This window comes from Heteronotia binoei, chromosome 1 (genome assembly GCF_032191835.1).
Source record: "Heteronotia binoei isolate CCM8104 ecotype False Entrance Well chromosome 1, APGP_CSIRO_Hbin_v1, whole genome shotgun sequence".
Lineage (NCBI taxonomy): Eukaryota > Metazoa > Chordata > Lepidosauria > Squamata > Gekkonidae > Heteronotia > Heteronotia binoei.
In genome coordinates, this window is record NC_083223.1 from 82260751 (window position 1) to 82280586 (window position 19836).

Here is a 19836-nt window from a genome sequence, read left to right on the forward strand (position 1 = left end):
TAGGCAGGGGAAGGGGAGAAAAGCAAGATCAGTACAGAATGGTTGTCCTCACACCTACAAGCGTTTGCAGTACACCTATAAAATAAAACACATTCTGTTTCTCACACTATCTTCTCAGTGAGTAGCTGTGACAGGAAAGGCATTGTTCTTTGGAAGGAATCAGTAAACAGTAACCATGTCTGAGAAAATTAGGTCTATGATTATAAACCCAATAATTCCACCAAGCTAACTTCAGGTGATAACTAAAATGTACAGCAAATACTGAGATCCTTTTGGACTGGCTGAAACCCATAATTTATGTGTTCTGTTCTGTGAGTCTGTTGACTGTTGTTCCAAACTACATGTGAAAGTAGCGAACTCATACCCTTCAGTGCAGTGCAGGTCTGGCTCAATCATGTGTAAAGTGGGAAATGAGGCATGAATATGAAGTTAAACCCATATAATGTTATGGGTATAGAGTCAGATTAGGACCTAGGAGACCAGGATTCAAGAAGCTCACTGGGTGACCTTGAGCCAGTCAACCTGTTTCAGCCTAACCTAGCTACACCAATTTGGTTAAGTGTGCGGACTCTTATCTGAGAGAACTGGGTTTGATTCCCCACTTCTTCATTTGCAGCTACTGAAATGGCCTTGGGTCAGCCATAGCTCTCACAGAGTTGTCCTTGAAAGGGCAGCTTCTGAGAGACCTCTCTCAGCCTCACCCACCTCAAAGGGTGTCTGTTGTGGGGGAGGAAGGTAAAGGAGATTGTGAGCTACTCTGAAATTCGGAGTGGAGGGCAGGATATAAATCCAATATCATCTTCTATCTCGTGGGGTAACTATCAGGGTCAAATCGGGGAGTGGAAAACCATATGTGCTGCTCTGAGCTCCTTGGAGAAAGGATGAGATAAAAATATTAGAAATATACAAAGAAAATTGCTTTCTGACTCCAGGTTTTCTCCTCTTTTTTTTTCAGCTGGCTTCACATCAAGTCCAGCTAGGTAATAAGTGACTCCTTGTGAATGACTGGGAGGGTGGCAGGCAGAAGATGGTTTAGTATGCATTCTCCTCTTGTATTCCTTTGGTTCTTTAAAATGCACTCATACTCATCACTTACCACAAGTTTGAGACAGACTTGTGTTTAAAGACCCACAATCCAGTATAGTTTGATTTAGGTTTAAAGAATACCCTTCAGTAATGTTTTCAGCACATAAGTGATTTGTGTTTAATGTAAAAATTGGTATAGATTAGGTCTCATGAGTGGTACTGATGGCATTGCTTTCCTGCTGATGGTGGTGATGTGTTTGATAGGATTAGTGTTCATTTCCTTCTGAATATTTCATTTGCAATACACTTAGTTTATGGATTTAAGTCAAACACAGCTTTTTCCACTAACTGATATTGCAAAATCCACTGTTCTCATTTTTAGCTTAAAAACAGGCAGTTTTCAAAGCCTGTTTTCATTGTTTTTTAGCAGTCAGAACACACAACATCTTCATTAGTATAACTGCTTGTCTGTTTATATGGTTTCTTTTCAGAACTTGTTATATATAATGGTTTCTTTTCAGAACTTATTTTTCTAATCCTCCCTGTCCTACTAGGGGTAAGAATAGTGTCAGTTCCTGTATTACAGTTTTTTCCTATTGTACTATGATTGGCATTGTAACCTTTCAAGAAGTGTATTTACAATTGCACTTAACTATGCAGTGGAGACATTATGGAGGCAAACTGCAACATAGGCTGCTCTAGAAACTACCTGCAATACTGTTAAGGGGAAAAATTGTTGTACTATCAGTACCTAAGAAGCCAGAAGTGCATTGTTTCTATGGCACATCAAACACAAACATTTGCCCATATATAAACTGGAATACACTCTCAGTGCTGAAGTACACGTGAAGTACATATGTCAGAGAAATTATCTGGCTTATTTTCTTCTTACATAATATTTTATTTGTGACATTTCCTGCATCTGCCATCGCACATTTTCTGCCAGTTGGAAAGGCTTAGTGCTGCAGCTTGTAAAAGAAGTAACTTTCTTCATATGATTGACCAGTGATTTATAACATTTTGCTTTAATGTGGCATTTTAGAATTTTGCTTTAACTCACATGGGTACCAAGGTTAAGTTCTGTGACAATATTTAACACTTATAGGATAGTTCTTGAAATATACCAGCTATGCAAGTTGTCCAAAGTTACTCATGTGAAATGGAGGGAATTGTCTTTCAGCAAATAACTCTAATGGTCCATTGGGATTAAACAGAAAGGCTGTGATCACACAAACTAAATAATGCACTTTCAGTGCACTTTCCAACTGGATTTGCTGTGTGAACTGGAAAGTGCACCAGTTGGAAAGTGCACTTAAAGTAGATTGAAAGTGCATTATTTAGTGCATGTGATTGCAGCCCCATGAATCATGGGAATAACAGAAAGATTACATACTGTGTTAAAAGTGGACCTTGAGAGCCAAACAAATCATTATGAGAGACAGGGTTTTTTTTGAACAGGAACACAGTTCCAGCTGGCTTGGTGTCAGAGGGTGTGGCCTAATATGCAAATGAGTTCCTGCTGGGCTTTTTCTACAAAAACAGTCCAATGAACATAAAAGAAGCCATGTTGGATCAGGCCAATGGCCCATCCAGTTCAACACTCTGTGTCACACAGTGGCCAAAAAACCCAGGAGCCATCAGGAGATCCATCAGTGGGGCCAGGATACTAGAAGCCTTCCCACTGTGTCCCCCGCAAGCACCAAGAACACAGAGCATCACTGCCCCAGAGAGTTCCATCAATATGCTGTGGCTAATAGCCACTGATGGACCTCTGCTCTATATGTTTATCCAGCCCCCTGTTAAAGTTGTCTATGCTTGCAGCCGCCGCCACCTCCTGTGGCAGTGAATTCCATGTGTTAATCACCCTTTGGGTGAAGAAGTACTTCCTTTTATCAGTTCTAACCCAACTTCTCAGCAATTTCATTGAATGTCCATGAGCTCTCGTATTATGAGAAAGGGAGAAAAGTACTTCTTTCTCTACCTTCTCTATCCCATACATAATCTTGTAAACCTCTATCATGTCACCCCTCAGTCGACATTTCTTCACGCAAAAGAGCCACAAGCATTTTAACCTTTCTTCATAGGGAAAGTGTTCCAACCCTTTAATCATTCAAGTTGCCCTTTTCTGGACTTTTTCCAATGCTATAACATCTTTTTTGAGATGTGGTGCCTTGTGTGAAACAATGGTGAAGTCAGGAGGTGTGGCCTGATATGCAAATGAGCTCCAGCTCGGCTTTTTCCACCCAAAAAGCCCTAGCAATAGAGATGCATGATTACTGTCCTGACTTTTTGTTTAAACTGAGAAGCAGTCAGGGGATGGTGCCAGTTTGCATGGTGGAAGCATTTTCTTTCAACTAGCTGTGGTTTCCCTTTCATACCTGATATGCAATGAAAATCCACCCTTTTGTCACATGACCCTCAAGACTTTCCAGCCACCCTGTTTTAAGTGTGTGTAGGTATGTGTGTATGTATTCTGAGTAACACGGGTAATGTTTTATAGAAAAAAATGGAATACATTTAAAAACCTTTTAAACATGTATTTGCAGACATCTCCAATGATTTCCTCTCCCTTTCCTAGAAGGCAAGTTGAGCTGCAAATGATTTTTTTAAAATGAGCCTGAATAATACTGGATAGCAATAATGCAATACCTTTAAACCCTTTTAGAAAAAAACTCTCATCCTGCAATGATCACCTCCCCTCTCCCCAAAAAACAGGCAATTATCTTGTTACATTAATTTCAGTGGGAGACTGGTTCCTGGGCCATGGCTTAATTAAGAGTAACTGGAGTTTCCCTTTCAGACACAAAAAACTGCTCATATGGATAGCATCTTGCCAAAGAAACAATGAGATGTTTACAGCTTTAAAATAATGCAGATGCATTTGTGTGCATGTCTGCATAGGTAACATGTTAATGGTCTGTGTGCAAGCAGAAGACAATATCATGTGAAAACGGGGGGCGGGGGGGGCAACTACCAGTTAGGTGGCAATAGAAAACCCTTGGTGTGGAAGCAGCTCAGAGTAAGATCACTGCAATATGTTCTTACTGTACTTACAGTACTTTCCTCAGACTTAAGCTGTGGGTCTTGTCTGAAAGCCGACAACCGTCTAGATAAGTTCAGTGCTTTTATTACTTTGTAGTACTCTGGTGATGCTTAATGGTCTGTCCAAACTTGTGCCTCACAGAGATTTAGGAATTAATGTCTGAAATGGCATTTTGGTGTCAGAATGCACTTTTGGTACATGTTGTTTTTTTACTATTTGAAACATTTGTTTTACTCCTTTTGGGGGGAAATGTTATTATGTTGGTATTATCTTATATAGATTTGCTCCTGCTTTCTAGAAAACAAATGTGTATGTCAACTGTCAAGCTTCAAATCTTTTCTTAAAGTAAACAGGGATGATGTGGACCTCCATAAGCTATGTCGAATGCAAGGTGCAGGTTTCCAATTAAAAACAGAAGTCATGTAATACCCTTTATTAAGACCAATCAAAATAACAACACATTGTGCAAGCTTTTGTTTAAAACCAAGGGAATTGGTGTTGGGAGAGGAATCTTTATACCTTGGTTGGGAGGTTTCTCCTGTATGTATCTTATATAGGATGCTTTGTTGGTTTCAGTGGGGGCTGATATCAAGTTGCATCCTCAGTATGCTGGGAAGAAGCACAAATGGATGACATCCAGTTGCCCCCCCTCCTTTCTGAAGAACTCAGAAGCTTGAACAGTGTGTTATGCTATCTGAGCAGTAAAAGTTATTGCAATTACCAACCAGTTACCACGGCTTCACAAGCACCACCACAAAAAACAAACTCCTGTGCAATGAAGCCAAATCCACAGAATGAGAAAACAAAAACAAGCTGATTGGCAACTGTGTGGGGAAATCTCTTGAAAACCATATAAAATTGCAAGCAGGACAAGAGAACATTAATAAGAGTAGATGGCTAACAATACAACTGGTTTTAACTTTGAATGGAAAACATGTTGAGCACTACTTATATCAGAGGCAAAATAGTCTGCCTATCTTTAAGCTAAGAGCAGTTTAGTCAGGTCTCCATTCCGTGAAATGTAAAACAATGAGCATTAATGCTAGGGTCCAAACTAACATGTGAAATAATAGTTTAGAAAATCCAGCTGTCATGCAAATTACATAACTGCTTTTGCAGATCGGGGCCCTGCACACTCTCACTTTCAAGCAAGATGAAAATACCTGCAGAAACAAAAGCATAAGATCAGACCAGTGATCCATATAGTCCAGCATGTTTCACACAGTGACCAACCAGTTGCCTTGGAGGCTGATACTAATAGGGCACAGAGGCCAACAAACTAATGTTGTCTCTTAGCATTGGTATTCAAAAGTTTGTTCCATCTGCATGTGGAGATATTCTTTAGTTACTATGGTTAGTAGTCATTGATAGACCTCTCCTCCATTAATCTATCTAAATAACAATCTGTCTAAATAACTTCCACAGATCCCCACCCCCAAACTAAGTTCAGTATTGTATAGTATAGCAAACAATCAAGAAAATATCCCTGCTGAGGCAGAAATATTAGCATGAGATCTAAGAACATGAAATCTCTCTCAGGGCCAGCATGTGACAATTTCCTAATGGCTGCACATTCAAACAGAACACTTATACTTTGAATAAATAACAGTTTAATTACATTGGAGAAACAAAATATGGCATGGTAAGTAATACATTGGTAATATTACAGAAATACTATTCCGCTATAGTAGTTTAATGTAGAAGCTACTTTTAATGACAGTCTTACTAGTACTTTTGTACAAAGTAATATACAAGTTGCCAACAGAAACATATTGCAGCAGTTGCAAGGATATTACCAGCTCAAACAAACATCTAACAATACAATATACTTCAAAGAGAAAGTAATAATGTTAGATTTACAGACATTAAAAGAGATAGGCTCTTCACTTGGAAACAATGGAAATAAAATGATACAGAAATTCAATTTTGCTATTTCATATTATCACAAGGAAAGACTTTCCTTCCTCTAACATTGCATCCCTTAAATCTTTTCAGATGTCACAGCAACTTAATTGTTCTGTTCTACAATTACAGACATTTTTAGGCCACTGCTTGTATAGCTGACATTTTAAAAGCTTTTAAATTTTATTTACATACATTCAATCCTATGTCGCCACATGAAAGGTTTTATCATACAAGAGGCATTTTAATCAGTGCAAGGGGAAAAAAAGAAATCCATAATGATCGCACAGCATTGAGGAGGCAATATACAAATATACATTAAGACTGTTGAGAATCTACTTTTCACATAATACTGATGGTCTCTGGTACAGATATACACAACATTTAAAGTTAATAAATACACAGAACTGTTAACCACAAAGCTACTTGTTTTATGAGTGGGTGGATGGATATGAAGCAGTATGTGAATAAGCTGCTAGGATATTACCAAGGGAACATGGGCAAGTGGAAACAGCATTATCTAGAGGAAGAGTTCTTGTCATAGTAAGCTTACCAAAGTGAAGACAATTCCTTGCTCTTGCTGCATGAGAGCTACCTTGTTGAATCACATTAAACTCAATCTAGCCCAGTGCTCTGTCTCCAGATGACATTGGTTATGAATGAACAGCACTGGACTAGCTGCTCTGATTTCTGGCACACACTGATCAGAGAGCAGCTTGTGCCCCCCTTTGGCAAAACTGCACAGGCCTTTCAAAGGGTTTTCATAGTGGCTAGCTAGCTACCTGCCTTTGGGCATCAAGTTATCTTCTCAGCATCTGATTACCAGACTATATTTCCTCAGAATATGGAGACCATCCATTTAGAAAGCAGCAGCTGGTGAAGTAGGCAGTAAACTGTCAGCAATCACAAGAAGGAAGAGAGTCTCCACCTGAACTTCCTCCAACAGGTTTCTTTACCCTGTGAAGTTGCATCTGACTTATGACCACTGTATAGGGCAGGGGTGGCCAACGGTAGCTCTCCAGATGTTTTTTGCCAACAACTCCCATCAGCCCCAGTCAGCATGGCCAATGGCTGGGGCTGATGGGAGTTGTAGGCAAAAAAACATCTGGAGAGCTACCGTTGGCCACCCCTGCTATAGGGTTTTCAAGGCAAAAGATGTTCAGAAGTTGTTTGCCATTTCCTGCCAACAGATAGATGCTGGTAAAATGTCAGGGTTCCCTTCTACACGTAAATACCTAATTCACACATCAGAGCACGCAGGTTGAGCCTGGGTTCTCAACCCTGAATAACAAACATGAATTGCAGGTTCTCTTCAATTCCCATAAATGCAGTGGCAGAACTAGATGGGGCATGAAACATGTGACTGGACTTCAGTCTCTCCCCTCCATAATTCCACTTTGCATCCAAGGAAAACAAAGTTGCACTTACCTGTAACTGTTATTCATCAAGTATTTCCTGTGAAGGCACCCATGGAGTCTGTACATGAGCAAGCCTGCCATTCGACAGGTTTTTATAGCTCCAGGGGACACTGTGTGCTGAAGTCAGAAGCTTCTTCTTGCCCAGAGACCACATGCTCCTGCACAGCAGCACCCCCTTACCTTTAGTATCTCTACTGCCGCCAAAGTTAGAGAATGCAATGAGGCAGGAGGAAGGGCATGTATGCCTGCACAGAAGATACTCAATGAACAGTAGTTACAGGTAAATGCAACTTCATGCAGTCCTATATGGGGATTCTAGCAGGTCACTCACCAGGTGAACAGCAAATGAAGAACTGCCTTACTCATTTGAGCCTCATGTCCTGCCTGCAGATCCAAAGCATGGTGATGTACAAATGTGGTTGCTGATGACCAGGTGGCAGCTATGTAGATTTCTGTCAAATGTACTCCATCCAGGAAAGCTGCTGAAGAACCCACTGCCCTAGTAGAATGGGCTTGAAGGTTCAATGGGTATGGCAATCTGGCCCTATCATAACACTCCCTAATGATCCTGACAATCCATTCGGACAGAGTCTGAGATAATGCTCTTCTATCTCTCTTAGAGCCACTAAAATGAACAAACAGGGCTCTGTCCCCACAAAGCTCCAGGGTTCTCTTGAGGGAAAATAATAATGCCCTTCTAACTTCTAAAGAATGCAACGACTGCTCATTCTCAGAGCTTGATGCAGAAACAACTATGGGCAAAACAGTATATTGGGATAAATGGAAGCCAGAAATCATCTAATGAAGAAAACTAAGACCTATTCCTCACTGGCAGTTACTCTACCCCCAGGCTTCTGCTTTCCCCGGCTCAAGCAATCAATTCCCCACCTGTTGCTGAGTGGTTGCTTTTTGAACTGTGGCTTCCTCCAATTTCCCTCACGGTTTCTTGCTCTTGTCTTTTGGAGAGCAAGAAACCATGAAGGAAACCAGAGGGAGCCATGGATCAAAATCTGCAGAAGCCCGGAGGCAGAGCGAGGAATCAGTGCAACACTAGGGCATAGAATTACCCTTTCAGGGAAAAACTTTAAAAATATGGTATCTATTTGAAGAACTGCTAGATCACTCACCCTCCTGTCTGAGGTAACAACTACTAAAAACCACATTTTCATAGAAAGTTCTGTCAAAGAAAAGGTAGCAAGAGGTTCAAGACTTGAGCATTAATTGTGCTAACACAACAGATAGAGACCACTGGAGGACTAAAGGATCCCTGTGCAGGCAGAGATTACCTAATCCCTTAAGAAACCTCTTAAAACAAATTATGGAAGAAAATGATCCTCTGTCAATTCCCTTATGATGGCGATAGCAGCCAGGTGAATCTTTGAAGGAGGAGACGGAGATTGGAATTTAGGGGAAGGTATTTGTGAGTTCATGCAAGGGGGTTGGGACTAGATGACACTGAAGGTCCCTTCCAACTCTATGATTCTATGATTTATAACTTGCCCTTCACTACTTGAAGGAATCTCTGAGCGGTTTACAATCTCATTTTCTTTTCCCTCCCCACAACAGACACCCTGAGAGGTAGGTGGAGCTGAGAAAGCTCTGACAGAAACAGGAACAGCTCTGTGAGAACTTGTGACTGACTCAAGGTCACATCAGCAGATGCATGTGGAGGAGTGGGGAATCAAACCAGGTTCTCCCAGATATGAGTCCATGCACTTAACCACTACACCAAACTGGCTACACCAAATGCTAGGCCTTTAGCTTTCAGGTGTAATAAATAATCAAATATGACCTGCAAAGTGGCACCACCAGGAGACATGTCCTTTTCACTACACCAGAGGCAAAATTGCCTCTACTTATACATATAGGATTTTCTAGCATTAGCTTGCTTGACTGCATGAGAATGTAATTAACCACCTTAGAATATATTAGGTCTGTCTAAAGGCTCCAAGCCATCAGGCTGACACAGTTCAGATTGTGATGAAGCACTTGATCAAAGCTAACTAAATCTGGTTGGTTTGGTAGGGGAAGGAACTGGCCCCTGAAGATCTCCATAAGGATCATATAACATATTTGATGAGGTCAAAATGGTGCTACCAGGATCATGTTTGATTTCTCCCACCTGTCTTTCTCTATTATGCTGGTAAGGAGCAGAAATGAAGAGAATGCATAAAACAAGGCTCACTGCTGAGAACACAGAACCGTGGCCATTTGTTCTGGATCATACTCACATGGAACCTGGCCAGTATCCTCATCCCCACTGGCATTAGAAAGAGGTGGAGATCTCAGACCCGGAGATGGGGACCTGGGTTTCTCCTATAGGGTTGTCATTGGCTCAGGAGTGCAGATGGGAACATTCTGCTGAGGAGCCGATTTACACTCTTCCTTTAGTCTCCATAGTTGCAGGCTCAGAAGAGGTGTGGTGAACCCAAGGGGAGTGTGACAGATCAGATCCACTGAGATCCAGATCCAAGATGGAGCTGAACACATCGATTCCAAATACATGGAATTGGGGGCTTTCTCCAAGCTGACTTGGATGTGGGCTCCGAGGCTTTAAGTGCTTTCTCCCACAATGCTGCCTTAAGTTTTTACTCCCTATCCCTGAGCTTTAGGGGTAAAGTTTTGGCAGACCTTACATGTGGAGACACTAGCCCTTCACCCAAACTGAACAGACAGAAGTCAAGTTCGTCAGTTTGGGTCTTCTTCATTCCACATCAGGAGCACTTCTTGAAACGAGCTTTCTGAGTCATAGAATGAACTCAGAAGCTGATGTAGTTTCAACAAACCTGGACAAAATCCTCTCAACTGTAGCTGGAGACTCCAAAAACCACAACCTTATCCTTTGGCAGCAAAAGAGAAACTGAAGGCAAGGGGGTGCTGCTGAGCCAGAGCACTTGGTTCCTGGGTGAAAAACAAGCTTCTCCTTCCAGCATGCAGCACCCCCTGGAGGCTTTTAGCTGTAAAAACCTATCCAATGGCAGGCCTGTTCATGCACAGTCCCCATGTGGGACTGCACAGAAGACTGATGATAAAATAAGGCATGACATAAACTTCTTAAATAATTCATTAAACCTGCAACTCATGTTTCACTGTTACTTGGGGTATAGGTGCCATATCCAATCTGCATACCTGCAAGATGGGATCAAAATTCAGCAGCAGCCATCACTGGCTGTTTTAATTTGTGCTTTAATTACTACTACATTTAGGAATCACTCAGGCTGATAACCTGCTAAATGGAAACTCCACACACAGGCATTATACCTCCTAATGAAGACAAAAAATATCTCAGATACATGACAGAGAGACTATATATACTTGGAAGAGCCTCTTCTTTTCACTCAAAGAAGGGAATCCTGTTTGCATAGGAGCTTGGGGTATCCATCAGCATGCATGAAGCTCTGGTTTGGGGCAGGCTGGTCATCGGGCAATGTTTATCTGTCTCAGCCCAGAAAGAAACAAGTACACAGAACATGGAATAAAAAAAATGTAGACCACAGTGCGACTTAAGGCCCAAATAACAGAGGTTGAAACTATGTTTACTTACAAAACATGCAAGAAACAAAGGGGTGCCCCAGCAGTCCCTGGCATTGACAGCAAAAGCATCTTTTAGGCACTATAATATAAATAGTATTTATTGGTTGGCAATCGATGGCATTGGACTAGCTATTCTGATATCTGGCACCCTGTGGGATGAATCAGAGAAGAGCTTGAGCCTCCCCTCAGCAGAACTGCACATGTCTTTATTCTAAGTGCCTTTATAGCTTTGAGATCAACTGCTCTAAAGTATGGGTTGAAGTCTAGCTGATTTAGTACAGCTTTTAAGAATAGTTATACTTAGAATACATTTTGTAAGGACTTCAAAGCCAGCTTGGTTGTAAAATGGTGTTAGGACAAGCACAGTTAAAACAGATTTTTGAATAACTTGCATATGTAAATGAAATATACTGATGAATATACAATACTATTTCACAGGATGTTATTATATCAATAAGCACCATGTTTAGTGCCAAGACAGCCCCATTGTCCCATAGTTTTAAAAAATACATAAAACTGGCTACATAAACAGAAACCTATACAATATGCATTAAAATCACAATAAGACAGTTTCAAAAATGGCTCTTGAAATACCTTTCTGTTGTACTTTGGATTTTCTGTCCTCCATAACTATTTCAGGATTACATTAAATAGTTAATGGTAGAAGTTTTAAATGGAATAAGATGCAACCCAGCCCACTATGGATACAAAGACTGTGAACAGAAGGTGTTCCTGAGAGGGCCTATAGCATAGCTCTATTTCTACTCTCACACACCTTGGTGTGGGAACTGGACTGTAGCAGCTACACCATTGGGTGAATGGGGTTGGACAAGGATACAGAAGACACACTCAGACCTGCTATTCTTATTAGTGGCATGGCACATTGAGTGCTTGTATGTTGAAGCCAAGGGGAAGTGGAATGAAACAAGGCTCTATCAGGACTTATGGGCATTCCTCAGCGTATGGGTACTGCACACACAGTGGGCTGGATCAAGACCATAATATTCAGTAAATGTCTTCTGGAAACACCTAATCTGTCTTTAGCAGGGGGAAAATGAGAACAGTTCTCCCATGCTCATTAAAGGGAACACACCAAATAAGATCAAGCAACCCAATTCAGGTATGCATATGTTGGGATGGATTCCTTTATTCATACAGAGGAAGCTTGCTTGCAAGAATGTGCTCATTTCCATCAATGTACATGAGTTACAGCTGTTCTCTAAACTGTAGGGAAGCCCTCTTGTGCCAGGGTTTCATGTTTGTCTTCAGACACATATGGAACGGACTAGTCCTTTCAGTTACATCACCATGTTCTTCCAGGGTCATAATAAAATGACACATTGTCAATCTAGTCAAAAGACTGCACAAATCATTCACTAGTGAACTGAAATTCTTAACTAGTTAGCCTCTCTAGAGATATCTATGTTCCTTAGGACAGCTTAACTGGTGGCTATGGAAAGCTGCTTGCTTACAAGGAACTGTTACATGCCTTGTTTGGTATCCATCTTGCAAGGCTTGAACGAAGCAAGTAGGCCTAAGTCTCAGGGGTATCTCCTGTATTCAGTATACCTAAAGACAATTAATGTAAAATGCCACCTTCTCAATTTACCTTCACTGTATACTGATTAGATATGGAGGAGGCAGATCCATTTTCATTATTAGCTTTCATTCTTAGCAAAGTAAATAGTGTGAGCAGAATAAAGTCACCATAATTTAATCAAGGATGGCAGCCTTAACTAGTTTGCTGGATTTTATATAAGGGAATTTATAACACACCCCCTCGCCAAAAAAAAAGCAACAAAAGCAAAATATATCACTTCAGTTGCCTTGTATTTTTTTCTCCTTTGGAAGTTCCTGGGATCATTGACTGGAACCAAAAGAAGTTTTTAAAATATCATACTGACATTGAAGATGTATGTGAAGGGGTTTTTGTTTTTATCTTTTTTTAAAAAATCCAGTCTCCAAGGAGCTCAGTCAGTGAAGCATATCCAGTGTTCTTTTCCCCTACATCTCCGCCTCACTAATAACCATGAGAGGCAGGTAAGGCTGAAAGACAGCATGACTGGCCTCATGTCCCGTATTAAAGACTTCATTGAGGATTTGAACATGGACTTCCCCAGTCTTAGTCTGACACTTTAATCATTATATCACACTGGAATTCCATAGTATATGTCACAGATACTCCTCAGCCCCATGGAAGTGCATTTTGAAATAAAACTTTCAAAATGCAGAGGACTGAGACGTGTCTTCTCATAGAACTGATATTTGATTCTAACAACTATTTGATTAAACTACTTTCACTGTTGACCCGCCCCCGCCCCCCACATTCCAACCAAAGGGCTGTCTTCAGCATTACAGGCTCACCTGCAGACATTCTAATAACTTCCTTTCACCTGAAGTTATAGCAATTCAGAAATTTTAGTTCTCAGTGTGCTACACTGCACTTACAGCCTTAGTAATACTTTAAACTCTGCTACAAAATGAAAAGCAGTTAGTCTTCTCTTAGTTTGCAATAGCTCCAGTTTCCATCTATGTATTGCCAGTCCAACTCAGTTTTTTCAAACACAACAGTGGGCTGAGCTGTGTACATGCTGCTGAATATTCTCTCTCATACTACTTAATTTCACATACTGCCCCCTCCCCCCATTCAATTTCTTCTCTCCTACATTCTGATGGTATTTCACATTGAGGGCTTCACCAGTTTGGCTCTGACAGTAGCTTATTTAGAACAGTTATGGATGCCTGTTTTAAGGGCCAAACTAGTCATGAGGAAACCATCATTCACCTTTCCACACCATATAACACAGAGTCTTGGGATGTTACAATAATAGAATGTGCATGCAGGAGAGGGAAACTGGTCTCTACCTACAAGCTTATGAGCACAGAACAGTGACTGGCACAAAATTCTGATGGAAAGAGACTTCACTTCTTCCCCACGTGCTCATTTCTTATTAAACTCCACTGCAATATCTGACTGTTGACTGATCAATAGACAGCAGAATTCATTTTCATTATTTCCCATAATAACTGTGTCATGCAGGTCAGTCTCATGGGCCATAGCAGTTTTGTCTATCTTCTACTAAAACACTACTTTTCTTTAGTTATCAGATTTATTTTTCAGTATGGATTTAACTTTTTAAGTATGGATTTTTAATTAAATTCTGAATTTTCCAATCTCAATTTTTGTTTCTGATTGGTCAGAAGAACTCACTTTTAAAAAGAATTCATGTGCAAAGAGTGCAACATGGAATATAAGGGGAAATTAATTTGGTCACAATTGTTTTCCTTAATAATATTAATGTAACCCACACTTATTTAGGATACGTATATAACATACACAAAATACATAGATATTATTTAGTTATATACAAACTCACACATTTTTAAAAGTATAGTACTAATACTTGATCCTCTTGTTACTGAAGATTGATGCTTGGCATCTCAGGCTTGAAATCTATTTAAACCTGGGATTTAGAAATGCAACACATTTCAAGTATACATCACAGTGATAACATTGTACTGTACACTGAATTGACATATTCTGTCTCCAGGGATTCAGTAAAAATAGTTACCAGTTAAAGAAGACATTACCTGATACCTTCATTTGGGATAGAATTTGCAATTCAAATAAGATCCCACAAAAAACCAACCCCTAATAAAATAACAGAAAGGTTTCAAAAATACAACCTTTTGTTAGTCTGAACCAGGGTATTATTTTCTTTTGCAATGCGTTCTTTGTTGCTGTTATTCCCTTATTTACAAGAATAAACTTAATAGGGATTTCAAATGTTATCAGAAGAAATACAAAGCCTTTCCTTTTAAATTCACTAAAAATCACTAAGAATGTAAAATTTTCAAAATACCTTATAGGAGTCTTCAAAATATGGGAATTATTTTCATGATGGGGGTAAGGGTATTACATCATCACAAACTTTACATTACTTTCACACAAGTCTACCTAATCACTTTGGTTAGACAAATATCAGTAACATACAGTAAAACATCTCACAAGACATGATACAAAACGTCTACAATCCAGTACTGCCGCTTGGGAAGAATGAAACCCTCTATGTTACAGACAATTAATACATTTCACACTGGAAATCAAACTACAATTATAACTTTGAATTTTGATCTGATTACACATTTGAAATTTTATATAAGTTTACCTAAGTGTGCAGATTTTTCTCACTGATTTGTATATTGTTTTTTACATCACAGGATGTAGTCATTATTATTCAATTAGAATTTTGTCAATGGAAAATCTGTTGGGTTTAAAAAAAAAACAGTTCAAATTCTTATTTGCAGAACTTGGAGAAGGGGCTACTGCTTAATCACAAAAACAGTCACTTTAAAAAAAATGACAACATACTCAAAATGGTACATTTGAGGAAACACACACTTTTGAAGTCACTGATTTATCTTGTTTTCTCTTAATTTGTTCTCTCACGATGCTGAGAGGTCTTTACTTTACAATGCCTCTGCAGTAGTGTCTGAGGAAACAGACATGGTCACTTTGGCAATCTTAACTGTATTTTTAATACACTTCTCAGCAGCCCTGTGGACGTTACCTGGGTTGTTAGCATGTCTGTGCTGGCAGTCAGACTCCAAACTGTTATCAAGAGGTTGTGCTGTCCCTTCACAAGTTGGGAACATGCTCCTGAAAGCATGTCTCAGGTCTTTGCTCCTGAGGGCATAGATGATGGGATTCACTGTTGAATTCAGCAGACAGAGCATGCTGCAGAAGGCAAAGATGGTCTTGATAAGCTTGTTCATCTTCCCAAAGACATCATAGACCATAATTGCAAGAAGAGGACCCCAGCAGATTATCAAAACCACAAGAATAAGGACCAAGGTTTTGGCTAACCTGATGTCCATTCGTGTTTGTTCAGGCCTAGTGATTTGCTGCACTTTACCATCTCCTGAAGTATGAATTATTATGCTCTTCTGAGTGCCACGCTGGAGCATTCTAACAGCATGGCTATGAGCCTTCCACAATATATACATATAGGCATACACAATAAAAAGCAAGAGGACAGTGGTGACCCCAATCCAGAACAACAGATAGTTCTCATCAATTAGAGGAAATATATCTGAACAAACTGAATTGAGTATTTTGCAGTTCCAACCAAGTAGGGGAAGAACAGCTATCACAATAGCTATGGTCCACATCACACAGAATGCTACAACAGCCTTTGACCTCGTAACAATCCTTTTGTAGGACAGGGGCCTGTGTATAGATATGTACCTGTCTATTGCAGTAAGAAAAAGACTACCGACCGAGGCAGTGAATGAGGCTGTAACTCCACCCAGTTTGAAGAGGAATACATTAGGACTATCTTTCCGATGAAAAACATGGAAGTCAACAAAACTGTAGACAAAGATTACACTACCCAGGAGATCAGCCACTGCTAGGCTGCTGATGAAATGGTAGGAGGGTCTGCAACGCAGGCTTCGGGAGTGCAGGATGACAACCAACACCAGAAGGTTTTCCAGGACAGTGAAGGTACCCAGTGTTAGGGACAGTACAGCAATTGCTAGCTGCTGGCTACGGTTCAGAATCATAAAGCACTCCATATCCATGAAATTTTCCCCACATTGTATATTCTCATCATTCTCCTTGAAGGTGGACAGAGTTTTATTGTAAATATCTGTAAGATTGAGTTGATCCGATGGATGGACACTCAAGACAGCATTATCTCCAGCAGTCATTTTTTGTTGGAAATCACTTCGGAAAGAAGAGAAGGGTAATTTCTGTGGGTAGTATCCTAACTTGGACGCCATGTCGCTTTTAAAATCTTCGTACTGGATATCGTTGGAACCCATGGAAAGAAGATCTGTTGTAATTGTTCTGAAGGTCGTATCTGCGAGCCCATCCAGGACTGACTTCATAACCCCAGATTTCAATTATGCAGGGTTTGGGAGAAAATGTATGAAGCAATCCTGGTAGAGAGGGGAGAAAAATCAAGTTTAATTAAGTTTAAGCAGGGATGAAAGAGGAGATAAAAAAGAAAAGAAATCTACAAATTTAATTGAGCAATACCAGTAATGTCCTGCTCTCCTTCTACCTAACGTTGGATCATTTTTTACTTACCTGCAGCAGATGAACAACTATTCAGCAACAGAATGTCTGAAATACAACGCATGGCTATATAATAAAATACAGAAAGAAGTTGAAAAATGTGATAAAGCATTGGATTATTTCTAATTTTAATTGCTAGATATTTTGGATACACTGCCTAAAACGAACATTTTATTCTCTTTCTTAAACCAATTCCTCCACTTAAAAAACCCCCAAACTGGCCACACCAATGGCTGCTGCAGAGGATTAGCACACAGCTAGTTATTAACAGCATGCTTTTTTCCCTCTGCAATGTAGATGCTAACTATGATTTAGAGGGACACTTGAATCAATTGTTCATTGTCCTCAAAGTTATTGGATATTCTTTTTTTTAACTATAAGTGAGGTCTGTGATCCAACTATTGTTCAGCTCATTTAACAGCAATCAGATTGAGGCTTTATTCCTTATCAAAGCTGGTCAATGGCATCAACTTCTTTACACTGTAAGATACCTGGACATTATTCATTCTGGGCCATTAGAGCCTCATCTGATGTAACAGTTAGTGATCATTAAATGACTTTGTCAGGCAATCAAGCCATCCAAAGAATGCACACCTCTTGAAAAGTTATATGAAAACTGTCCCCATATTAATGTAATTCTTTCTACGATGACTTAAAGTGGGATCACACTGGGAATTTGGTGTGGCAGTATTCCAGCTTTGAAAAAGCCGGTGTGCCAAGGCAATCATGCAGTCACTACCCTGCTGCCAGGAGAGGCATGGGCCACACACATGCAAGAGGAGCATTCAGACTGCTCCTGCACAAGTGGTGCGGGTGCATCAAGTATCCTGGTCATTCAGACAGCCGGGAAATGTGCCCTGCATGTGCTTTAGAGACAGTCTGTGCATGTGTGATCATGCACATTTTTGGGGACAGATGTGCATGTGTGATCGTGCACATTAAATCTGGAAGGGAGGTGTGGCTAGGTTAGACCAAATCCCTTGTGTGATCTCACCCTCAGTAAGCAGCATCTGAAAAGACTATAAGTTTTCACCTGGTACGTCGATCAAGTTCCTTATCACTTTCCTCCATGCATGCACTCACCAGATAACTTTTAAAAGTTTACATACGAATAGCAAATTTTACATCAAACTCTTTTCTACATAACATCTTCCCAGGTTTTTTTTTTTACATGGATTGAAACACTTTAGCCGAACTCGTAGCTGATTTCTGAATTTATTAGAGTGTTGCAAATTCTTGCACCCTATGCTACCCTTAGCACCTGCTTCTTAATTTCTGTTATCTGAGAAACAGGTGAAATAAAAATCAAAGTTAGTAAACAAAGTCTAGTAAAACAAAATAAAGATTATTACTTGGACAGCAATGGTTCCATACAGTCACACTGCTCTGCCTTCCTGCCCTGCTCTGCCTTCCTACCCTGCCCCCCCTTAGTGCTCTACTCACCACCCAGTAACCTGATGAAAATCAAAGAAAGGTTGACAGAGATCCCTTCCCCATCTTATCTTTATTTCCCCTCTTCCACCACTGCTGGCACACAGCCCTGTATAGCTGGACAACTAGCATATATAGATATAAAATTAAAGTTCATAACCCTGAAAACATTCAGCTTTTAAATAATTTATTATCATTAAATACATTATATCATGAGGAAAACAAGAAGAAACTCATGGGAAAATTTCCCCACTAGTCACTGCTTAGTCCTCTGACTTGTGACACTTCACCTTTCAATACCCTTTCCTCTCACTGCCATCTCACTGCTCTATATACCTACTCAAAACCCTGGCACTCCACTCACCTCTCACTGCTCTGCCTTCCTACCCTGCCCCCCCTTAGTGCTCTACTCACCACCCAGTAACCTGATGAAAATCAAAGAAAGGCTGACAGAGATCCCTTCCCCATCTTATCTTTATTTCCCCTCTTCCACCACTGCTGGCACACAGCCCTGTATAGCTCCCAGCCTCTGCCATCAGGCCCACTAAGGCTTCCCTCCCATGGCTGGATCAGGGGAATTCTGCTCTTGGGGGGGATCCCATTACTAGGCTGGAACAAGACATTAGCCAGGAATTTTTGAGTTGGGGAGCAGGGGCCAGGGTGCTGGGGCAGGGGAGTTAGGGTTGCCAGGTCCCTCTGAGTCCCCAGTGGGGGACTTTGGAGGCAGTCTGGGAGGGATGAAGACAGTCCAAACGTGATGACATCACACAGGCCACATGGTCTCTGCCAATCAGCTGATGGGCCCTTTAAATCTTGCAGAAGGGAAGGGAGAGGGGTGACCATTAGTGGTGGGGCTTGGGCTTCTCCCGCCAGCCAACTAGCCGCTAGTAGGTTGGATAATCTAATTAGTAATTGCCCTGCCTCTCCTCTACCACAGGATTGGTATGCCTTGGCTCCTTGCCTGCTTAGCTTTCATGCTGTTCCCCCCCACCCCCATTTTGGAAAATTTCCTTTACCTCTCTGCTTTCCCAGCAGGAGAAGGCACTTAGAGCAGAGCCTTGGAAGCTGATCACAGTGGCCAGGTAGGTTTGGATGGGAATAGGTAGTTGTGATGGACTAAGGCAGTTAGCTGGTGAGCAGGGAATAGCTCACTGAGATTGGCTGAACTGCAGTCATGGTTACAAAATATATCAATTTCTAGAAGGCTTGCTGTGGGGGAGAAAAAATGCCTCACATTCAGTTCAGTCTAGGTACTGAAGGAGATCACCTGTGAAAATCAACTGGGAAGAAGCTGAGACAGTCTGGGCTGAGTTCCTTGTGAGGCAGAGCTGGATTTGGAGAGAGTTATTGAGAAGAAAGGGCAACACGAGGCTCTTTCTTTGTGAAGAAACTCTCTGAGG

The 19836-nt window shown here is 40.7% G+C and overlaps 1 protein-coding gene across 1 annotated transcript in view; it reads right to left on the bottom strand.

Moving 5' to 3' along the window:
* Window positions 1-15280: 15280 nt before the first annotated feature.
* Window positions 15281-19836, bottom strand: part of CNR1 (cannabinoid receptor 1) — a 32194-nt gene continuing 27638 nt past the window's right edge. Inside the window, exon 2 of the mRNA XM_060236939.1 lies at window positions 15281-16866. Coding sequence (XP_060092922.1) covers window positions 15394-16815 — 1422 coding nt within the window. The 5' untranslated portion in view covers window positions 16816-16866 and the 3' untranslated portion in view covers window positions 15281-15393. The remainder of the gene's footprint in view (window positions 16867-19836) is intronic.